Source organism: Mastigoproctus giganteus, chromosome 9 (assembly GCF_048544385.1).
Source record: "Mastigoproctus giganteus isolate SK-2022 chromosome 9, ASM4854438v1, whole genome shotgun sequence".
NCBI lineage: Eukaryota > Metazoa > Arthropoda > Arachnida > Uropygi > Thelyphonidae > Mastigoproctus > Mastigoproctus giganteus.
This window is the reverse complement of record NC_143583.1, coordinates 111011691-111036414: the sequence shown is the minus strand read 5'-3', so window position 1 is coordinate 111036414 and position 24724 is coordinate 111011691. Positions and strand designations below refer to the sequence as shown.

The 24724-nt window shown below is 38.2% G+C and overlaps 1 protein-coding gene across 6 annotated transcripts in view; it reads right to left on the bottom strand.

Moving 5' to 3' along the window:
* Shal (Potassium voltage-gated channel protein Shal) overlaps positions 1 to 24724 on the bottom strand; it is a 264104-nt gene that overhangs the window by 103413 nt on the left and 135967 nt on the right. For all 6 annotated transcript variants that reach the window (XR_016547418.1, XR_016547417.1, XM_090381766.1 and 3 more), the window contains exon 3: positions 1570 to 1752. Coding sequence is in view for 4 of the 6 variants with exons in the window: in XM_090381766.1 (XP_090237892.1) it covers positions 1570 to 1752 (183 nt within the window). In the remaining 2 variants the exon portion in view is untranslated. The remainder of the gene's footprint in view (positions 1 to 1569; positions 1753 to 24724) is intronic.

Here is a 24724-nt window from a genome sequence, read left to right as displayed (position 1 = left end):
ATACTTTGGAATGGAAGCCAGACGAGGACAAATAAGGGGAGTAGGGAGGATGATCCACCTCGCTTCTTTGTCAGAAATGGTCCAAAATGTCAGACACTGCTCCGATAAAGCTCAGTGAAGAAATTTCTGACGAAATAGGTGCCACAAATAACCTAGCACTTAAAAGCAAGCGTGTTCATTATTTGCTAACAACTAACTAGACATCGCCCAAATGTGGAGTTCATGATTTTCGCAGAACAACTTTAGGACAATTTTTTTCAATAATTGCAATAATTTCAATAATTGCTTTGTCACGAATTGGCTCCAATTGGAAAACTGTCGAGTGATTTATGCTACAGCTAAAAAAGTGAACACTCTTAGATGCTAATTTCGAGTTATTTAATGCTGCGTCTTTTTAAATTAAAATCCCAATTCTGTTCATTTACGTCACATAACCAAATGTAGCATTTCCAACTGAACGAGAATAGCACACTGGTCCAGCACCATCTCTGACGTTAGCACAACTTGTGCTTACCTTGAAACACTATTCTCTCATTGAAATTTGATCTCATAGTCATTACTTTAGACACGCATTATCTAGAACACGAGAACCGGGTGTTTGCACTCGCCTGTACAGCTTTTTCTTCAGTCCTATCCACTTGATATCACGCACACAAATCTGAGAAGGCCTAATAATTATGCCCCGCTAAATTATCCCAACAGAAAAACCGTTCCTTTGTACACCCAATAGAAGTAGACATCTTAAGTCGTGATGGATGAGTTAACTGCAACAACACTTTAACATGGGGAACTAAAAAGTGTTCTGGGTAATGTATCTCAATTAAAAACATATTTATATTCCCACAATCAGATCTATTCTTATCCACTCTACACTTTTAATTCAAAGTATGGGTGAAAGAAGAAATCAGAACTACCATTCTTCTCTCATGTACTAAATTTTCTCACCAACCTCCATCTATTTCACCGACTTAAATTTTCCAAAATTATACCTAATTATCCTAGTGAAAGCTGACTTCCACAAAGGAGACTCATTGGTTATACGATCCTCGCCATGATTGCATGACCAAAAATAAGTAAAATCGATGCTTATGGGTAAATAAGTTTTCCATGGCATCCCAACTAGACACAAACAGGAAACACGCACGAACGTCATATGAGAAAACCACATTCCTTGATTATTGCGTGAAAGGATAGACGTGTACATTGCGAGGAAAAGAAAGCATGAACATCCGAGTGATAAAATGTAAGAAATAATTATCAGAGCTAGCGGAAGGGACAAAGTCGTTATGGGAGTAATCAATAGTTGGGAAATAGAAGGCAGTCTGTTAGTGATCCACTGCCTATAATTTCTGTCCAAGAGAGAGTTCTTCGATACAAAAAGAACGATATATCCTTGGGATATATATATATATATATATATATATATATATATATATAACATTGATTTATGTACAATAGAAATAAGAGGTATATACTCGCTAGCCGATCGGTCCAAGAAAAAACAAAATATTATTCTTACACACCATCAGTTGGCGTTTACCAAAGCGTAACAGATAACTCTGTACGTACTGTAGTTTTCTCCAAGCACTGCAGGAGATGATGATGCTGCAACTCGAAAATGTCCTCCTGGAATTCTTCCATGTCCTGTCCACTTTCCTGGGCAGCGAGTCGTGCCTCGGCTGCCTTCTTCTTACTGACGAAAGCCACTCCATTGGTTGCCTTGGCAATCCTAATCCTGGCCAGTCGAGCTTTCTGTAAAATAAAAAAAGGAAAATGTAGATTAGTACGTGAAAGCAGTTAATTTGCCTATTTGTTTTAAATAAAGGCTGTACTGACTGTATTTGCTGGCATGCGTTACAGTACATGGTACAGCTGCTTATTTTTATAGGAAAAACAGCATGCATTAGAGAAGTCTGATTTCACACTGAAACGTTGCTCAAGCAAGGCAGACAGCTAAAGATGCAGCGACTTTTAATCGGTTAAAGTTGATCGTTGGCGGAAAAAACGTGCAAGATAAGAAAAAAACAAGTTCATTAAAAATAAAATGCAGGGAAATATTGGAGGCATGCCGCATGCAGTTATCAGAGATATGGAACTCTGATAATAGTAAAACAGATGGCACTGCACGGGTGGTTATTTCTTCTGCGTAGAGCTATCGAAATTAAACGAGGCCTGCATCTTAGAACGGCCACATCATTAATTACACGCCTGTGCGTGTGTATGTCATTAACGACGTTAAAAGAAGTGGCGAAGATGAAGTGGAAAAAAAAAGATGTTATCAACAAGCAATGAGAAACTATTTTGATCAAGGATTCTTCTTTCAGGTTACCATGTTCGTTTAGAGCGTCTGCATATCTTCGAATATGTGATGTTGACAAATTACCTTGTGTGTCCTTATTACGAAGGCTAAAGGAGCATCGATTTCAAAATGTATGTGGAAGAGAACATAGAGATTTGGTTCGGGTCTAAGACAAAATAAATGGTTTCTGAAATATACTGTATTAGGTTATCTTAACTTTCTAATTTTGGAACATCTGTTAGTGAAAACGTAATTGGAGAAATGGAGTTCACCTTAGAAATTGGTTTATCCTGCCTAAGTGTTGGACGGCAGATAGTATAAATTCATCTCTCTCTCTCTTTCTCTGCTACACTCACACTCATTTTTGTTTGTGAAAAGTTTCCAGACAAAAAGATTCCATAGTTTAAATTTGATACATCGTTTATTTAAACAACCGTACTTTAAATTGTTTTTTTCCCTCATTTTAATGATGTCTCTGTTTCGTATTCAAATAATTCTAGTCAAGAATATTTTGTTTTCATCTACCCGTATATTTTTGTACACAACGTACATATTTTATAGGCTCTAAATAACCTCTGAATGTGGGTTTACGTGTATCAAGGGAAAAACTGAATCAGAATCAGTTCGTATTTCGATCGATAAGTACAGGATTACTGAAATGTTGTGGAGAATTAATTATATTAATTATTTCTGTAAAATTTACGATTTATTTGAAAGAAATGTTGTAGCAGCTTATTTGAGTACTGTATTTATGAATTTAGCAGAGTTTTATTTTAATTCTGTTTATTTGGATGGATAAATATTGTTGTTCTCTACAATTTTTCTCCGTTTTTCTTTTCGATTTTTAAACTTCAGGACGCATGCTCATTTGCATTTATAGTGGAACTTCCACGTGAATAAATTCAACAAAAATAGGCAGTAAACAGTATTATATTGTCATTTACTGTAATGTGGTGTTATCTCAGTGCAATACAGCCGTTTAAGCAGTTATGCCCCAGCGTTACTTTGGTGAAAAGTGCTATTCATTTATCACGCTCCAAGGGCAACTTATGACGATAATATCACAACTTGAGAAGTCAAAGCCTATTATAGCATTTCTCGCTTTTCTCCACGCATAGCAAAAACAGCGTGAAACTGTTTCAGGAAAAGCTGTGGCCACTAAATTGTCACCGGTATAAAAAAAAACAATTTAAGCATCACAGTAGTACATCCTGCTGGGCAGTAAACGAACAAAAAAAACAAAATCTGCTCTACCAATGAGAGTATCGAAAGCTGGTTCATATCTAGTAGACGTTCATTGGTTCTTTCCAGACAACCATAACCAATTCGAAATTTAGAACTTCCAGAATTTTTCGCACATTACTATAGATTCGAGTCAAAAACCAAATAAATAATATCAATAAATTCAGCGTAATTAGTTATTATACATTACTGTGTCTTATTCGATGTTATGTTTCATATTAATATTTTGAAAATTGCGCCTACAAAAGCTCTTGCACTGTCTGTAATTAAAAGTTATGTCTGCAAAAAGAGAAATGCCTCCTCCAAGTCATTAAGTCTTTATATGATTATTGAGGTGCTCTTAATATAATCAGGGTTTATTTCGATATTAAGCTTTCTCTTTAAGATGGTTAACCATTTACGCTATTATTCGAATGAATGTTATATATATATATAAAACATAGAAATAAATGATAAAGGACATAGTAAGATGGGAAAGTTATTAACAACAACGTGCCATGCCTAATGGAAGATATGAGAAGAAAAGAATGTTAAGATCCTAATGAATTAAGTGGAAAAATTGGCTGAATTGATAAGCCAAATCATATTTACAAAAGCTAGAAAAAAGTGGTAATTAATGCATATTAAAAAGTAGTAATAAATAGAAATGAAAATAATGAAAATAACAATTGGTACATAGATCAGGTAATTCATCAGGGGACTACACCCGATCATGTACCAAAATACTGCGTTTCTATACAAACCCATGCCGATGGAGGTAGCAATAAATTTAAAAAAAATAATAATAAATAAAAAAAATAATAAAAAAATAAAAATTAAAATTTTTTGAAACCTTCATAGACATGAGTGAGGTAGCCCCAACGCAGTGTGTATATTTTAAGTGAACCGTTAAATTAAAAGGTGTAATTAAAAGGTGTACCAGGCAGCAGCATAGAAAAGGGAAGTAATACAAGGTATGGGTGGGAAAAAAGATAGTAGTAAAAAAAGGAGGCGAAAATAGCGAGAATAAGAAAAGAAGGAATGTCCGAATCGCCCTCGTATTGCACTAATAGTTCAACGGACGGAAAAAGCAGAATAGAAAGTATAAAGACGTAAAGAGAAGGAAAAGATTTTAAAGATACTAGGCAAGCTGGGTTCGTAAGTACCCAACCTCTTAGAGAGGGCCTTGGCTGTGAAGGTGTTAGTAGAAGAGGAAAATTAATACTGCTAGCCTGTGAAATATTTTGTTAATGTCACATGTAAAAAAATTAGTATAAAATTACATACCTTTAAAATTATGTAGCATCAATTAGTAGAATTATGTAGCGTCAATTAGTAAAATTATGTAGGATCAATTAGTAAAATGCATAATAAACATGATTAATAAATAGAATACAAACAAGGAGAGGTTGCTTAGTAGAAAAATAATAATGGACGCCCTCTATAGTTAAAAGTGAGGAAAAGGTCCGAATAATAATTAAAAATAATTAAGCAAAAATAATTAAAATAAAATAATGGAAAAAATTAAATAGATAAAACTTAAAAGGTAACTTAGAAAGTGAAAAGACATGAGCATCGTTCAGAATAGAAGTCATATGATGTGATCACTTTCAAAGTGGTGGGAATACCACCATTTAAATTTACAACTATACATCTGTACAAATTATCATGTTAACCCTAATCAAAATGAGATATAGTGAAACCGAATTTATGTTTAATGAAGTTAGAAAGATTTTTAATAATACGATTTATAAAATTAATAGGAATATCATTTAAACATAATTTGGTATATAGGCCGTTTAAAGCTTTGATAAAAAGTGTTTGATTGCTGCTAAGATACGCAAGACGTAAAATTTGTGTATGGATGATATTTTTATGAACTGTAATGGAAATATTAGAGTTCCAATTTGTTAAATAAATAATGTTGAAATTAAATTGACTTCTTTTATCAAATACTTCCAAGGTATTACGAAGAGGTGAATTATTTAAAGTAATGCTTAAATCGAGAAAGTTTGCGTGTTGGTTACCATTATTTTCTTTGTTTAAGGTAAGTTCAGTAGGATATATCAATTTAGCAATATTTTCAAAATGATAATTTAAAATCAAGATATCATCAACATATCTAAATGCGAAGAAATTAAGGTTTGGATTGTTATTAGTATAAAGATCTTCGTAGTAATGTAGAAATAAGTTGGAAACTATACTGGAAATTGGTGAGCCCATGGGAACTCCTATTGATTGTCTATAGGTATTACTGCCATCGTAAATATAGTTATTAAGAATACATAAGTTGATATAATTATTCCAGACAATCTCATCCACGGGTAGAACGTGCTTGTATTTAAGATATAATTGATTGAGTACAGAGATAATTAAATGATGTGGTAAGGAAGTAAATAAATTAGTAAAGTCATAGGTTTCGATACTAAAGATTTTGGCATTAGAATTGAAGATTTTAATGATGTTGTGGTTATTATTAATGATCCAGGTTGATGGAATATTAATGAAGATGGTAGTTAGTAGTTTAAAAAATTGTTTACCTGGAAGATAACAACCGCTTTTTTTGGCACTAGTGATGAATCTAAAGCCAACAGGATCTTTGTGGAACTTGGCAATCATATATAGGAATGGTAATGTAGAATTGCGCATTTTGGTATGTAGTTTTTTATGCAAAGCTATAAGTTTTTTGATGGTCGTATTAATGCCAAGATTACAGCGTAAAAATGTGGTACTGCTGTCGACTTCCTTTTTAAGAGTAGTATAGTAGAACTGCTTACAAAAGATTGCGAAGTTGTTAGAAGCTTTATCTACAGGGGTGATGATAAATTTTCCTTGTAGATCTGAGATGGCATTTTTGAGATTAGAGTGTTTAATATGTGAATTATTATACAAGTTGTGACATTTTGAAACTGATTTTATAATATCTTGATAAACCACATTTATCCAGTTATAGAATGCCTCATGGGGTATCGTATATTTTTGAGCTAATTTGTTGCAGAAATTTAAGATATTAATATATAAGTCCTTATATATATTTCTTAGATAGGCTTTATGAATAGGTCTGAATTTGAATCCTTTTTCCATGGCCAATTTGAGGGGGATGTTCTTGACAATATCCAAATTGCCAGTGATTATGTGCCCATGATGTTGGTTTTTGAAAGGAGCATATATAGAATCATTACAGTGACATGGAAGATCCGAAAGTTTCAAATTGCCTAAATTGGTGGCTATAGTTTTATAGTTGCAAATTTTGAGTCCGATAGGAGACTCATAATTGAAACGGTGCTGGATGTTAAACTTGAAATTATTATAAAATGGGAGGAGGTTGTTATGATGATTTAGCAAATGATGCCAAGGAATTTTGTCAAACCATTTATGTGTAAATTTAATAATACAGTATTCATTACTATATGTAGTAATGGAGCCTAGTCTAAAAAGAGAGATATCTGAAATGATGTGTTTAAGTTGGATATTTTTGAATTTGAAATTATTAATATACAAAGTTAAGGCTTTTAGTATAGAGTTTTTGATGTTGAAAAGAAAAAGAGAAATTTTATGTACATCGAGAATGGTATTGTCCCATGAGCAAATAATATCATGAAAATTATGCCGAGTATGTCGGAAAAGTTTATTTGACTTATTCCCACGTTTGCGTCTGCATTTATTATTGAAAAAATGACTAAGATGGAATAGATTGTAAATGCAGTGGCTGGTGTTTAAACAACCATTACTGAATAAAATTTTGTTAAAAAATTTATTGTTTAAACCATATGGATACAATGACTTATAAGCACACATGAATAGATTTTCATAGTAGTCCCGAAGGACGTTATCATTAATGATAGCTATAATTTTGATTTTGACGTTTTTAAAACCATGATGATGAAAGTGAAAGAGTTCAATTTCAGTATCAATATTGTTGCCGAATGTCAGATTTTTACTTTTGGATCTGTGTCCATTGATTCTAATATTAATTTTTTCCATTATTTTATTTTAATTATTTTTGCTTAATTATTTTTAATTATTATTCGGACCTTTTCCTCACTTTTAACTATAGAGGGCGTCCATTATTATTTTTCTACTAAGCAACCTCTCCTTGTTTGTATTCTATTTATTAATCATGTTTATTATGCATTTTACTAATTGATCCTACATAATTTTACTAATTGACGCTACATAATTCTACGAATTGATGCTACATAATTTTAAAGGTATGTAATTTTATACTAATTTTTTTACATGTGACATTAACAAAATATTTCACAGGCTAGCAGTATTAATTTTCCTCTTCTACTAACACCTTCACAGCCAAGGCCCTCTCTAAGAGGTTGGGTACTTACGAACCCAGCTTGCCTAGTATCTTTAAAATCTTTTCCTTCTCTTTACGTCTTTATACTTTCTATTCTGCTTTTTCCGTCCGTTGAACTATTAGTGCAATACGAGGGCGATTCGGACATTCCTTCTTTTCTTATTCTCGCTATTTTCGCCTCCTTTTTTTACTACTATCTTTTTTCCCACCCATACCTTGTATTACTTCCCTTTTCTATGCTGCTGCCTGGTACACCTTTTAATTACACCTTTTAATTTAACGGTTCACTTAAAATATACACACTGCGTTGGGGCTACCTCACTCATGTCTATGAAGGTTTCAAAAAATTTTAATTTTAATTTTTTTATTTATTTTTTTATTTTTTTTATTTATTTTTTTTTTAAATTTATTGCTACCTCCATCGGCATGGGTTTGTATAGAAACGCAGTATTTTGGTACATGATCGGGTGTAGTCCCCTGATGAATTACCTGATCTATGTACCAATTGTTATTTTCATTATTTTCATTTCTATTTATTACTACTTTTTAATATGCATTAATTACCACTTTTTTCTAGCTTTTGTAAATATGATTTGGCTTATCAATTCAGCCAATTTTTCCACTTAATTCATTAGGATCTTAACATTCTTTTCTTCTCATATCTTCCATTAGGCATGGCACGTTGTTGTTAATAACTTTCCCATCTTACTATGTCCTTTATCATTTATTTCTATGTTTTATTTTATAGTTGTATCCTGTTCTGTAGCCTTGCGCGTCCAGGTACATCTATTCTCAATTTTCTTTTTCTTTTTCTTTTCCTTTCTTTACCTTTTTCTTCTCCTTTCTTTACCTTTTTCACCTGTTTTATATACTATATATATATATATATATATATATATATACACTGAAAGGACAGAATTTATGGGATACCTGGTTCCTGGGCAATGCGAAGCTGTCACCCCCCCTCGCTAGTGGATGAATCCACCGCTTGGCAGGTATATAGGTACACTGCATTCACGTAGACAGTAATTCGATGTCAGTATGGATAATCGTCGTGAGTTAACCGACTTTGAAAGAGGGATGAGGTGGGTACCCAACGCATGGGTCACTCTATCACGGAGGTGGTACAGAAATTGCAATATCCCAGTTCTAAGTAACAAGAGTGTATCGGGAATACGCCATTTCTGGAATAAACATCTCATCGTGGACAGCGCTGAGATGATAAAAGCGCTATGGGCGGAGAAAGGTGGTGGATGAACGTGACTGTCGACATCTGTCTCGCATTGTTTCAGCCAACAGGAGAGCGACAGTGGCACAAATCACCGGCGACTTCGACGAGAGAGATGCCAGAAACGTCTCCACCAAAACCATCAGGCGATCATTAGCCGCAAAAGATTATGGGAGCCGCCGACCCACCAGAATCCCATTGCTAACACCACGACACAGGACTCTACGCCTCAACTGGGAGAAAGAACATCGGCACTGGACCTTGTATGACTGGAGACGGGACTCCCGGTCCGATGAGTCCCGTTTCCAGTTATTTCGAGCGGACGGGAGGGTGCGCATCTGGTGGAAACCGCATGATACTATGCAACCGTCATATCAACAAGGAACTGTTCGGTAGGTGGTAGACGATTCTCATCAACCTGTGCAATATCACCACTTTGCTTATTGGAAGCTTGAAGTGGTGAAACCCATGTTTAGTCTCTAGAGCAAAGTTTCCGGCATCCTCCTCCCCCCATACTTCTACACGGCACGAAGTACTATAGGTTTTGATACCTTTCGTGTTTGGGGATTTTATAAAAGGAAAAATGGTCTGGGGCGTGTTAACTGGCACACGTTGGGATCTCTGGTACGTCTAGACGCATCTCTGAACGGTCCAGGTTACGTGTCCATCCTTGCTTCCAGGTTACGTGTCCATCTGCATCCCTTAATGGTCATCTTGTACCCACAGAGCGATGGACTTTTCCAGCAGAACAATGCGCCTCCCCACAGAGACGTGGTGACTAAAACATGGTGGTTCTAATGGCATTCGGCAGATTTTACCACCATGGAATGGCTTCCCCGTTCAATGAACATGAAACCTGTGGAGCAACTTTGGAATACTCTATAAAGGTCCGTTCGAGCTTTGGATCCTCCATCCAGGAATGCAACAGAATTATGGATAGCGGTGCAGCAAGCATGGATGGAAATACCTGTGGAACGCTTTCGTGAACTAGTGGACTCAATGCCTCGCCGTGTGACTGTCCCCCCCTTATCCGGGCGAAAGGTGGGCCTACCCGTTCTAGATAGGTATCTCATGATTTCTGTCCACTCAATGTACTAAAAAAGCCAACTGGATGATCACTTTGCTACAGGTTGCTAGTTTTTTTTTTTTGTTTTACGTAATTATTTTTCCTTTTATCTCAGTGAATGTAGATAAAAATAAAGAAATAGGTTGCGTAATATCTAGCTGTAGATAAAAATAAATAAATAGGTTGCGTAAAATCTTGCTTGATGAGGGTTTTGTGTATAATTGTCTGTGTGGCGAAACGTAACGAAGAACTAAAGCAAATAGGTTCAACGAACAAAATTAGAATTACAAGTTACACCGTGCTCCTAATTATATTTTTAATTTCCTTAGTTATTTAGAAAAAAAAGATATTATTTCATCTTTTTTTTGCAATAATTTCTAATTTTTCTTCTGCTTCTAAAAGTAGACATTATTCATTTAAAAGGTGAAATCGATGCTCTTTTAATAATCTACGCAAAGCCCTTCAGTTCTTTCCCTGAATTTATGTATTCTAATACTTTCATTATACCGACATTAAAAACTAAAGCAGTTGATACAGTAATCAGCAGGGAAAGAAATATAATTTTTTGAATATATTCCAATCTCCTACGTGGGTGATTCTTTGTGACCTTAGTGAATAAACTTGAGTCTAACCCACAGAACTCATTCAATATGTCGTTTCTGTGCTATGCTAACAATAAAACCGCAACCTAAAAATCGAACATAGCAGTGACATCCTCGAAATATCATGCAGATTATCTGACGTAACGTTTTATTTACGTTTCTGACTTAAAAGTACTGTTCATGCTAGAATGATCAAAAACATTTAAGCAATACCACAAAGATGCAAACGCTACAATCACCGCTTTAGAAAAGTACTTAGATTGCATTGAGTTCCGATTAAATGAAAACAAGATAAATAAACATGTCCTCGTGAACGAAAGTAACGTTAGAAAAGTTCAAATTCATACGGAAATGGGGTTCAAATGGGACGAAAGCCTAAACTTAACTTCAAATTACACGTTGAGCACGTAAAGAAGACTTACACAGCCATTTTGACCATTAGATAGGTACTGGTGGGCATTAGGAAGCCCAACGTTAAGTGCAGTATATGATAAGATGTATCACACTCATTCCATTCCATCCACGCATCTCAAATTTGGTACATTCTCCCAAAAACTATTATTGAGGCCTTCCTAGAACAGTAAATGATGAACTGATAGTAGATAGGGAATGCAAGGGGATACATCCACAGCCCTCTCTCCCCCGGTCCTGACCTACATACACACCTGTATATAACTACAGCCATCGAATTAAAATAAATCCACAAGGAAACACTCGCCATCATCAGATAATATACTGCTTGATTGCATAATATTCATGCCACAAACAGGTGTGTATGTAGGTCAGGGCCGAGGGAGAGAGGGCTGTGGATATATCTCCTTGCATCCCCTATATACTATTGATGATTGGAGTATTGATGAGATGAGAAAGAGAATTTGATAAACCGGGAGATTCGACTTGCCAAAGAGCGAGGCCCTGCCGAGTGATTCAGAGGAGGGTGGATTAGATAGATAATTAGTTAGTCTTAGAGTTTTAAGCGCATCAGCAATTTAGGCCATATTGTACCTTTTACGTCTGTGAAAATTGCGTATGTGCTCTGATCGATTTTCTGTTTGTTGGACAAAAATCCCTAATTTCCGGGAGAAAAAACCACATGCTACTCTCGCAGTGATTTTTGCCGGCCAACACTCTTAGGATTTACAGCCTTCGCATACTGTAGAAAGGCTATGCACAGACAAATTACAAGACAGAAATCTTTCAAAATGCATACATCCAAATTCACTTCTAAATGCAACTGATTGTCCAATTAAGTAAAAGTCAGCAATAAAAAAAAAAAAAAACTGCCATATTAGAGCCACCATAGAGTTACTCATCTGTCCGTATGTGTTATATCTCTAAATTGCATGTGTTCTCTGGTTGGTTTGCATGTTTTGCTGGTCTGTTTTCGGGATGACTGTGCTGTCCTTGTTGGAGACTGACTAACTTGGCCACGGAGTTAAAAAAAAGTTCCTCACTTCACTGACTGGATTCGAACTTGGGCCCTTTCCACCCAGTCTATGGGAGAACAGTGATAATAACCACTGTGCTACCACGAAGAGAAGTGAAGTGAAGGCCTGCAAAATAAAACTAAAAAGAATCCGGAAAACAGTAAAAGGTGAATTGTTAAAATCTTGTTTTTCATGATATTTATTAATGTTAATGCCAGGGAAAACAATGGAGTCAGTGATTAAAGAAGTAATGCAAGATCGTCTTGATAGCGATGGAGCCATAATACATCACATCCTGGATGTGTTATGGGACGATCATGCCTAACCAATTAGATTACTTATTGTGAGATTGTCACAAAGGAACTGGATGCAAAGAATAAATTCTTGGTGGGTGGCACAGTTTGTAGAATCACCGTCCTCCCAGCAACTGGTGGAAAAGACTCGAGTACCGTCAACGACGCGAGGAATTTTTATGGGTCTTTTTCGCAACGTGGCTGAGTTAGTTGGTATTAGGCGAGGGTAGCATGGTTTTTTTCTCCCTGAAACTCCGGTTTTTCGTCCAGCAAACAGAAAATCGACCACAGAACACGCAATTTACAGAGAGTATACGCGGAGCAGTCTGGTCTTAGTCGCTGATATTCCTATACCCTATACTGTACAATAACAATAGCAAAGAATAATTTTTAAATCATATACTTAGATTTCAGTAAAGGCATTGATACCGTATCACATGTATGACTGTTGTATAAGAGGGGGAAATGCGGCATTAGGGGTGAGTAACTACTATGGATAAAGGGATGGTTAAATGTCATGAGACAAAGGTGGTTATAGGCCACTCCTCTTTATGAGTTAATGCGATGAGTGGGATTTCAGGAAACAGGTCGGTGTTGGGCCCCCTTACTGTTTTCAATGTTTATTGATGATATAGTTTAATATCTATGCTTGCTGATGGCACTACGGTTGGCAGTGTGGTTAATGACAGTAATTACGGTAATGTATTTCATGCTGCGCGAAGACCTAGGGAAATTAAACAGGTGTACTGAAAGGTGGCAACTGAGGTTTGACAGCAATACTGATAAACATGCAAGACTGTGCTTTGGATCACAGTAATCTCAGAATAGCAAACCATATCGGTGTACCACTGACAGTAGGTGTTTTTAATATTCCACACTGCTCAAAGTAATGCAGTATTAAAAAGACCTGGGATAAATGTGCAGTACAACAGAAAACTCTCTGGGCAGTGCAAACAAGCTTCTAGAACAGCACATGAAGGGTTGTGTCAATGACATAAAAGAACTTTGCCGGCAGGAATAAAGAAGTAAGTAGGCCATTGTATAAATCAATATGTAGGTCCCATTTAGATTATTGCATACATGTTTGGAAACTTCATTTTAGGAAGGATATAAGATCCGTTCAGTGAAGAGAAACCGGATTAGTTGAGAGAATACAAAAGACTGGGGTTCTGTTATTGCAATTTCTGGAAAACTAGGTATCTGCATGGGGAGGAGACCTTATCGAAGTATATAAGGCTCTGGAAGGGTTAAGTAAACTATGTACTAATTGCATCTTTACCCTTTTTCAGATCACGCACACACACGGGGACTTAAATTTAAACTGAAAAGGATGATTGCAGCGAAGATCAGCCAAAGAATAATTGGTTGTTGGAATAAACTTCCATCTGGTATTGTGCAAGAGGGTACTTTAAAAAAATTTAAGATAGGTTCAGGTAAATTATTGGAAGGAATGGCGAATGGAGAAAATTTTTGTGGCAGATTCTGTATAAGCTGTGCTTCCTTGCATTAGGTTTTCAGTACTAACACTGTACTTCCGAAATGAAATTTTCACAGGTAATATCTTGGTATGGCCTACTTATTCAAGCAATTTTCTGTAGTTATTATAATTTAATTTTAGGCCGTATATTCTGGCATTCGTTTGTGGAAGCTATGAACTTAATCGATAAAGATCTAGTTCCAAGGCCTAAGAATCATCCTTTTGTCATGCATTTAAATCTGTAGTTTAGCAGTTTTACAGATTTCATAAACCTTTGAAGAAGTAATAAAGCACAATATTCTTTTCTCATTGACTGTGAACTGGTTATACAGGATAAGATCTAAAGCAAAATAACGCGTAAAGCTTTTCTAAACCATTTTGTATCTTGGTCTTCAGTGCGCGGTAGAGGATTACCTAGATTGAATGCATCATTCAATATTTATATGAAGCAACAACTGTTTTAAACCGGAAGGGAGTAAATTACAAGAGAACAGGCACTAAATCTACAAAAATGTAATTTATCGTCTACTTTACGAAACTTCACTAAATAAGACGAAAATTATTACTTTCAGAGTGAGAAACCTATTAGAATGAAAATGTTATCATAAATCATATCTCGATTGAGTTTCAAGTTTAATTATGTGATGCGCGATGACAACATAAAAGAATTTATGTGTTTCAGAGAATACTCCATTTCTCCAGAGAATACTTGGAAAATTTGGACACCATTAAAAAAATTGAAAAAGAGAAACAACTTAAAATTTTATAAAACAATGTTCATTCCAGGTTGCTCTACAGCAGCGAAATCATCCCTAAAAAACACGAATGAAACAGAATGGCACACTCAGGTTATCCATATAAGCTCTTTGATCTCCTAGTGGAAAGCGAGATGGAGACTCACAAAGAAAGAGACGAAGTCCGAGGAACAGCCTAAACCACGAAGAAAGTTAAAACTGTTTGCTTTGTGTTTACTTTTTAAGAACTGGGTTTCTTAGTAAAATGTTACGTAATCTAATAATAGAACAGTATTCTTTATCTGGGGTTCAAAGGTACCCCAGTATAATACCCTAGTTCAAAGGTTTGATATGCTGTGTAATTTAACACGATCAGTCGTATCATATGACGTAGGAATCAGATGTTAAGCTGTGGAACGAGAAAATTTGATTTCTATAAAAAAGGAACATTGCAAAAACAACGTCACTCATTTTAATCTAACCCAGTACCATGGATATGATTCGCTTTCCTCTTTCTGTGTATTAGTGTGGACATTAAGAAGATCCCGAATGGTGGATGGCTACTGATGGCAGCCAGTCTCAAGGTTAGGGGGTCAGAGTCTTAAAAGAGTCCATATCGGAAAGTTTAAGATTATGACATCAGGAGACAGCAGCGGTGATTTGAAGACAAATTCAAGGTCAACCGATATTCGTTCCAGAATGGCTTCTCCGTGGCCATAACAGAGATATCGTAGGAAATAACAACTCTTTAGAGGAAGTATAGTGAGTTACCCACTTTTCGTTTGGAGAGATGTACGTTAAAATTTGTGTATAAATAAATTCAGCATAGTGGCCTATAAATATTCACTTACAGCACTTTACTCAAGAAAGAAGAACGCTAAAAGTCTGGGAGAACAGATTAAAATCGTAAAATTAAATAATGGAGGTTACAAAATGTAAGAACAAAAAGCCTACAAAACACCACAGAACGGAGAGTGCTTATTTGTTTTCAAAGAATTTTTCGTTTAGAACCTCTGTTCTCCCCAGTTTCCATTACACTTTCTCCAGTAGTGTTTACCATCTTTGAGAACGGTATTTCAATGGAATATTTTATATTTAATGAATTTTATTTCTACAAGGTACACGCTGTATCTTTTACTGCTATTATTGTAACGTTCCTCACATTCCTGAAGTATCTTAATGTGCTTGTGACATGTAATGGCATCCTGGGAATCTTTCTTCTGAACAAAAATGCGTAGCTTCTGAAATATTACCACAAATTCAATATTTTTGATAGAAACTATCAAATGATTTCTAGCGGAGCCTGTCAATTGCAAACTTGGGAGTATTCAAGAGTCATTCTGCAACGCAGAGATGTTACCTTCATTTCATTTCATTCAAAAAATATGACATAATATTCCTTTCAATAAGATATTCTGAGGTTGTCGCTTCAGTTTTAGTACAGAAGAGGCAGTTTAATAATCAACATTTGGTTTCACTTAACGGGAAGTAAAATACAGATAATAAATAAGAGATTTCCAAAGCGTCAACTTAACAAGACCACGTCAAAGATGGCTACAAAATCTAAACAAAAGGTTTACGTATCCAAGTAAGTACAATTCGGTGAGCCTTCTTGGAACCGCAGTTGCATCTATAAACAAAGAATTCAAGTAACAAAAGAAAATTCCAGTTTCTTTCCGTACCAAATATCTAAGAAAAGATACCATTAAATTAAACCCTACAAAACAGCCCTTAATGGTCAATGTAGTATTAAATAAACAGGTGATTGAGAATAAAAATCAATTATTCTCATTGAAAATAAAAGCAAAATAATGAGCTTATTTTTCATTAAAGCCCATAAACGAACAGAAAGAGAATATCGTGCTTCAAAACCTCCGTGAATTTTTTCTGGGTCTCATCTTGTTTTTAGAATTTATTAATTTGAAAATGTGCGGAACATTTCGCTGGTTTAACGCATTTCCCACTTGATTCTTTTACCGCTAATGCTTTGTAAGCAAATCATTTGCTTCCCCGTTCCTTCCCCATGCCCAATTACTTCCAACTTATCAACGTTTGATAATGGCCATGTTCGCTACAGCTAGTTCCGATTCACGAGATTAATAGTTTTGTAATGTGTAGTGATGTCGATAACTCACGACTGCTTCCTGGACTATCAATTCCGATATTGCTGCTTCACGACTGTTGATATGTGGTTCAATTAAGGATATTACTTGGTATTTTAAACGTTGAATTCGATGAAACAAAAACAGTCTTAGTTCGTGAATAGAATTACTCTCAGCGATGGTGTCCCAATAAGTAGTTGGGTGGAATGAGAGCTACGACCATCGAGTTAATAAAAACATCATTTGTACAGTCCCTATAAAACTGGGTGTGTCCTCTCTCTTAGTTTCTGCGGAGTTTTGCAGTTCTTTTCTCTTTATATGTAATATAGATAATTTCTCTTATTATAACCACTGGCAGAAAAATTTCTCCCACCCCAAAAGTGTAGATTGATTTATCTGAACTTTGATATTCAAGTAGTTAAGGGTAAAGGTAAAGAAATGTTGGAAACATCGGAACAAGATGTCTTTGTTTAATGTAAAAATCAGTATACATCATAATGAAGAAGATGGAGCCAAAATACAAACAAATAAATAACTAATACCGTGCACACTGAGGCAACACTCTCTAATTGTCATTTCATCGGTCCAGACATGTACAATGAGAGGACCCGGCAGGCCACGTCGACATTACAGAGAAACTATCTAACAAAATCAGTGGTACAGAATGAAGTACTGTCTGAACTAGTGTTCTGAAGGAGGTGGAGAAATGAAAAAAAGATTGGTCTAAGTGCAGTTTCAATACAATTGACTGATTTACGTTGTGTCTCGCTGCCCCCCTCACCGCATTTCATTGTATATAGTGGCTTCAGCAGTGCGGAGATCCAGCTGGAAATTGCAATGGATTACTTTTAGTGATAAGTCAAGGTTCTGCTTGGCGAGCATCGACAAAAAGGATTGACTGAAAGAGACAGGATTGTATTTTCGTTGGGCTTTGTGGGGCTTCTGAATATTGGATGTCTTAAAGGTGAATTATCGTAATTTCTAATCCTTCTCGGAGAGAAAAATCTATCAGTCCCAGTCTGCCGGCTGTCTGTGTCTCAAGATAATTGAGACACTGACAGCAGAGGATGCTAAAAAGATAATTACAAATCCAAAGATTCAAACCCTTGGCCTGGAAGCAGCACCACCAAAAAAGAAGAGGACTGAGCATCGTAATCTACGACCCCGATAAAGAACTGACCCCAGAAATGTTGCATGATGAACTTTATACAAGAAACCTCCAGCAAGATCACCCAGACATGAAACCCACAAGCCTAATAATACCAAAATATCAAACGAAATCCAGATCAGGATTGGATTTCGTTTGGGTCGTGGAACTATCGCCAGCTGCGTGGAAAACGATCAGCCAGCATAACAGAGTATTTATAAACTGGGGCAGCCACCGCTACAGGGAGCATGTGTCTGTACCCAAATTCTTTAGATGTGGCCGCTTTGGGCACTACACATACCTGTGCCCAAACCCAGCCCACATGTGGCCATTGCGCTGAACGAGACCACGAATTTAAATCATGCCCAAAAAAGGACAAATCACCTACGTGTGCAAACTGCAAGTCACAAAAGCTGCAGGCGGATCACTCCATCAGGGACAATAAGTGCCCTATATACCAAAAAGCAAGGAGTACATACCATTTCAGACTCGATTATGGGTAACAAAATCAGTGGTACAGAATGAAGTACTGTCTGAACTAGTGTTCTGAAGGAGGTGGAGAAATGAAAAAAAGATTGGTCTAAGTATTATATGGTCTAAGATTGGTCATCTTAGACCATATAATAACAACAGGATACTATTTGCACAATTAAACGCCCAGAGGTCCAAGGCGGTTGCCGACCACGGCACCGCCTTGAACCTCTGGCCACGACACACTGGCCACAGCTGACCACGACAGCAAGCGAGGAAAACCTGGATATCCTGCTCATTCAAGAACCATATACGCACAGTAAGAAGGTCAGGGGATATCCCTTAAAGTATAAAATCGTGCAAACTGATGATGAAACGCCATGGGCGGCCATTCTAATCAGAAATCCAGACTACACAGTCACCAAAATCACACGTTACTGTCTCTCATGGGCTGTATGTGCCCACATCATCACTGCACTGGGCGAATTTTATGCAGTATCACTTTACTGTCGGCCAGGAGAAGATATCCTCCCAGCCATAACTTACCTGCAAAATGTTCTGGAGGAATTCCGAACGCTAAAATCGTAGTGGGCGCCGATACACACTGCCGTTCGCCGGCGTGGTTTAGTGAAACCCCGGAGCGACGTGGCGCGGTAAATGGCAACACCTGGAGGAGTATCTGGCAAACAGTTGCTGTATGATCCTTAACAAACCAAACAACCTACCAACATTTTCAAACACGATGTGGGAGGCCACGATTGATGTTACTTTGGCCACCAGATCTCTAGCGGACCACATTGCATTCTGGACTGTCAGAGAAGACTGGACCTCATCTGATCACCGAACAATTACCTTTCAACTAAACCGGAACCTAAATAGACAAACGGTACACAGACAAATGCAACACAGATACGCTGTTGAGAAGGCAGACTGGCCTCTATTCCAGGAGTCATTACGTACAGCTGCTCAAGCATTTGACACAGAAGGACTAGACCCAGACAGACGCCAAGCTAAAATTGTCAAGCTTATCATAGATGCAGCAAACAATTCCATAAAGCAGAAAAAACCTACTCCTGGAGGTGTTCCCTGGTGGTCCCCAGAATTACAACAACTCAGACGTGTGGTAAACACCTGCAGAAAAATATTTTAACGTGCCAGGCCTGAGGTAGAGATGGAAGCACTACGACACAGTACCGAACGGCCAGGAATCAATATACAGCAAAGATACGTGAACGAAAACAACGCTCCTGGGAGCACCTAGTATCCACAGTTGGAAACGACAACCCCTGGGGAGTGGTCTACAGAGTGACCACAAATAAACTCCCCAGAGGCGAAGTCATCCCCACAACCAAGAAGCCACAAGGGGAGTACACCAAAACGTGGCAGAAATCCATCAATAATATCCTATATGCCATGTTCCAGAAACACCTGGATCCAACCACCCACCCCAGAGCAAACATCGCTCTGCCTAAGAAATAGTATCTACACAACAATCGAAGAAGAGGAGCCCTTTACTAGGATCGAACTGGACATTGCAGCCGCCAAACTAAGAAACAGGAAATCACCAGGCCCAGACTTACTGGAGCCGGAAATCGTAAAAAAGGCAGTTGAGACTATATCCCAGAAAAAATACTAAATTTATTTAACCAGTGCCTAAAAGAAGGCTATTTCCCACACACCTGGAAAACGGCAAAGCTTCGGCTCATCCTCAAAAATCCTACAAAGCAGCAGGACCTCCCGGGGTCCTACAGACCCAAAGCCTTACTGTCCGTACTGAGCAAACTGATATAACACCTCTACAAAATCGGATAGAAACTCACTACTCAAACGCAGGCCTTCAATCCCGAAATCAGTTCGGGTCCATAAAAGGACACTCCACCGTAGATGCATTGGAAAATATTGTTAACGCCGCAACCACAGCCAACCAAAAGTACTTCCTCGTCATCGCGATAGATTTTGCTGGGGCGTTTGACACTCTCTGGTAGCCAAATGTCTTCGGCAGGCTCCGGGAGGCTAACCTGCCAGCAAATCTATACAAATGCATCAGTACATACTTCTCAGACAGATCAGTCACAGTCACTACTCCATATTGCTCCGTATCACGGTTGATACACAGAGGATGCCCACAGGGTTCCGTTCTGGGCCCTCTTCTTTGGAATGTCGTCCTAGACGGCTTCCTAAATCTCAACCTTGGAAACATCACATCCCAGGCTTACGCAGACGCTCTTATTCTGATGCTTGCTGAGGACTCTGCAAATAGAGCAGTCACTGTCCTGCAAGACTGAGCTGACAACAACAAACTCACAATTTCTTTAACCAAGACATGTTCAGTCCTACTCAGGGGGAACCCTAGATATTAGGAGGCCTCCCCAAATCAAAGTCCAGGGGAAAACCGTCAAACTCGCAACGGAATTAAAAAATTTGGAAGTCATGCTCGATAGGAATCTATCCTTCACACCACATCTGACATACATCATGAATAAAATCAGAAACTATTCTGCACTCTTTGCAAGAGTCACCCGTAAAGACAGGGGCTTGAGGAAAAGGACCCTCGCCCTCTGCTACACGACAGTATTCCTGCCAGCCATTTCATATGCCTCCGGAGTCTGGTATCACAAAGCGACCACCTCGGTCAACAGGAGAAAACTCGAGACGATACAAAGATATACCCTGATAACGATCTCCAGAGCCTGCAGGACGGTGAGTACTCACGCGCTGCAGGTCCTCATGGGTGCCCTCCCCCTGGATCTGGAGATCGTTCGTCGCGGAATCCTCCACTACTCAGCAAAGGGAAAACGTCCACCTGCCTGAACTACACGATTGACTTAGCCAATGACCCTAAAATGGAAAAAGAAGCGACTCACAGTGCATCTCCAACAGACCTGGCAAACCCGCTGGGAAAATTCAATCAAAGGCGAAATCACCCGGAAATTCGTGCCGACAATTCAGTATATCCAAAATATCCCCACTGGCTCTCTCCAGGACTCCTGGTCACATACCTACTCACCGGACACGGTGCATTCAAACACAAGTTATCAGGCTTCCGACTCAGTGACACTCCTCTCTGCCACTGCGGCCAAACAGAAACATGGGAGCATCTCATGTATCACTGTCACCTGTATCATCAAGATCTATCCTGCCGGCTCATCACTGAAATTCGATTCACACTGCAAAACCAGGAACACCTCATCCTAGAAGAAGAAGAAGAAGAAGAAGAAGAAGAAGAAGACAGCTACAAAGCGCTAACAAAATTCGCTTAGGGCCTCTTCAGCAGAAGACGGACCTTCTCTCAGCCGCAACCACCGCAATGAAGAGAATGCAAGTACCCATCAAAGCTGCCCGTAATCGGAAAAACAATTTGACACCACTAAGGACCACAGAACAAATCAAATCCGCAGGGATCCGACTTCATAGCAGAAGGACCAAAATAAAATCACAAGTGCACATCCAAACTGACTTGGACTAAATAACCTCGGATGGGATCCTAACCAATGAATGGCTACAAAATAAACTGAACTTTTGGAAACCTCGGACGGGACAATGTCCCAGAAATGACATTCCACCGACTGAAGAAACTGCAGAGCCACTAGCTTATTGGCGATCTGACCCGGCGCCCTTGCCTGGCTCACTTTTCTTCCCTTTCCCTGGCCGGGGGGGGGGGAGGTAACGGTCCCTCTGTCTCCTTGTCCCCTTGCCACCCACACTTTCCCTTCTGGTGGGGCATGGGCATGCCCACCAAATCTTGGAGTCACCTCCCTCCCTATCGACTCCACTCTTCTGTCTGTCGCCCTCCCAGCCTTCAGTCTCCCTCCCACTCTACCTGCAAGCAAGCGAAAGCTCCACACATCCAAACTTAATTACAGCTAAATTAGATTCACCCACAATTTTCGGCCTCACAAGTCTAGCACAACCACCACGCGATCACCTCTCATTTTTTTTTTATTTTTACTTAGTTATTTTAATTTTTAATTCTTTTTATTTATCTAATTTTTTTTTTTTTTTAGGTCCTAGCCACTGAAATCTCAGGAAACTAGGTGGCAGAACCTGCCAGAGTACCTATTTAAAATATTGGTGTACCTGGTCTGCCTCCACGGGGCGAAGTGTGGGCAACGTCTGGCCTCAGCAGAGGCCTGGCGACTAAATGGCCAGAAGAACAATGGTACTCTACACTACTCATGTACAATATCCATACACTTTTAAATCTCTGACCTTTACAGCTTACTGTATCACACGACAATATAAACTACGCGGAGATGGGGGGAAACCCCTGTTGCCGTTTGACCCCAAACACACTTTACACATCTCACGAGACACGGTAAAGAATCTATCAAAGTCTGTCACCCTCAACTGTCCTCCTTCTGTAAATACTCAGCCTTTTTTGGGCTAAAACTAAACCCGGAAAAATCAAAGTACAGTCATCTTCTCACCGAGAGAACAAGCAGACCTCAATCCAGCAGTCTCTCTGGAGCCCACAATTCAGGGGCATCTCAATTGCGGGCTCCGCTCGTCGGCGCTCATTCAATTAAATTCTCAGGGGTGATAATGGACGAAAATCTGACCTATAAGGATCAAATCTAGCAATTGCGCTCAAACGAGCTACGGCCTTCTGTGGCATGAAACTCGACCTCTGTATGTAAATCGTATAATAAAGAAACAGTCAGGAAATTTCTCTTCTATTACTTCAGCTCAATCATCGGTTACGGCATTGAAGTCTAGTGTGCAGCTCCTTTGTCCAGCCTGAAGACGCATTGGGGGGTCTAGAATTCTGGATCCTCAAGTGGGCCAACAATTGGGCTCACCTTCCCTATACGACGTCAAGATCACAGCTCTGTAAAAATCTAAGTTACACCCCAGCCCAGCACATGGCATATGCGAGGAAGCTTACAGTGGCACTCAATCTCTGCTCCGCAGTTCACGACTTCATCAACATCTGGGAATTCATGGGTTGGAAAATCCCGGGTAGGGCTCTCAGAACCCTCCAGTGCTCTGCAGAAGCTCTCAACCTTCAAGCGGCACTTTCCCCAACAGCATAATCGGCGCACTGAGCTCAGTCGACATTGATTTTGATCTGTGGTCCAGTGATTTGGCATACAGGGGAAAAAAAGAGAAAATCCACATTCACGTGCAGTCACCGTTCCAGTAACTGTTATTTAAACTAAAACTGACTCCAAGCAAAAGATGTCCGGCAATTTATCTCTCTAAAAGGTCATATTTATAATGGAAATTGCATTATACTTTCATCGTTATCACATTTTCTGTTATAAAGAATCAATTTTGAACGCCTTTGTGATATTTTTCTAAAGCGCGTTTCTGGAGGACCATAAAACAACAAAAACGATTTGCACTTGCCGGTTTATTGGACTTTTCTGTTCGTGCATCTAATTATAAACGGGTGATTTTTTTTTTTTTTTTTTGATTTGGTAGTTGTTGGCGCATCGGCTTCTGTGGCCATATTGCACCTCCAAAGGTTTTTGCAGTACAGTGATCCAAGCCCGAGGCGGGAATCGAACCCGCGACCTTTGGGTTGCCGGGCAGGTACTTTACCCACTCGGCTAGCCCGGTCGGCTTATAAACGGGTAGTAAACTCGATGTTATTGCATTTGTGAAAATATAAATATGGTGGCAGCTTACTAAAAAATGCACTACTAAAATTGTTTAACATCATATGGCATAAGCAACAGATACCCAAAGATTGGGAAACAGGAACAGTAATCAATTTACACAAAGGCTCCAGAAATAACCCTAACAACTACAGAGGGATAACACTGCTGTCAACTGCTGCAAACTCTAATATACTAAAGAATAAACTTAATAAATACAGAGAACAATTCTTAGAAGAAGAACAATGTGGGTTCAGAAAAGGGAGAAGCACGATAGATGCCATTTTCTCATTACAACAAATTTTGGAGAAAAGAAGAGAATTCAACCTACCGACATTTCTACTGGTTATTGATTATGAAAAAGCATATGACAATGTAAACCGGAAAAAACTTTGGCAGATTCTACGTGAAGAAAATATCCCAACCCAACAACGGAAAGCGATCCAAAGCCTATATAAAAACTCAAAAGTCTGTATAAAATATTCTAATGGCCAATTCAAAGGAGTGAAACAAGGATGTGGACTATGACCAAATTTATTTAATATCTACATCAATAAAATTCTTAAAGAATGGAAACAAACAATTGACAACGGAATACAGTTGAACAACAGGAATAAAATCCAAACTATATTATATGCCGATGATCAAGTTATACTTGCAAATCCGAAGATGAACAACAGATAGCAGCAAATTAACTTAATAAAATAGGTAAAAAGTACAAGATGAAAATCTTCACCTCAAAAACAAA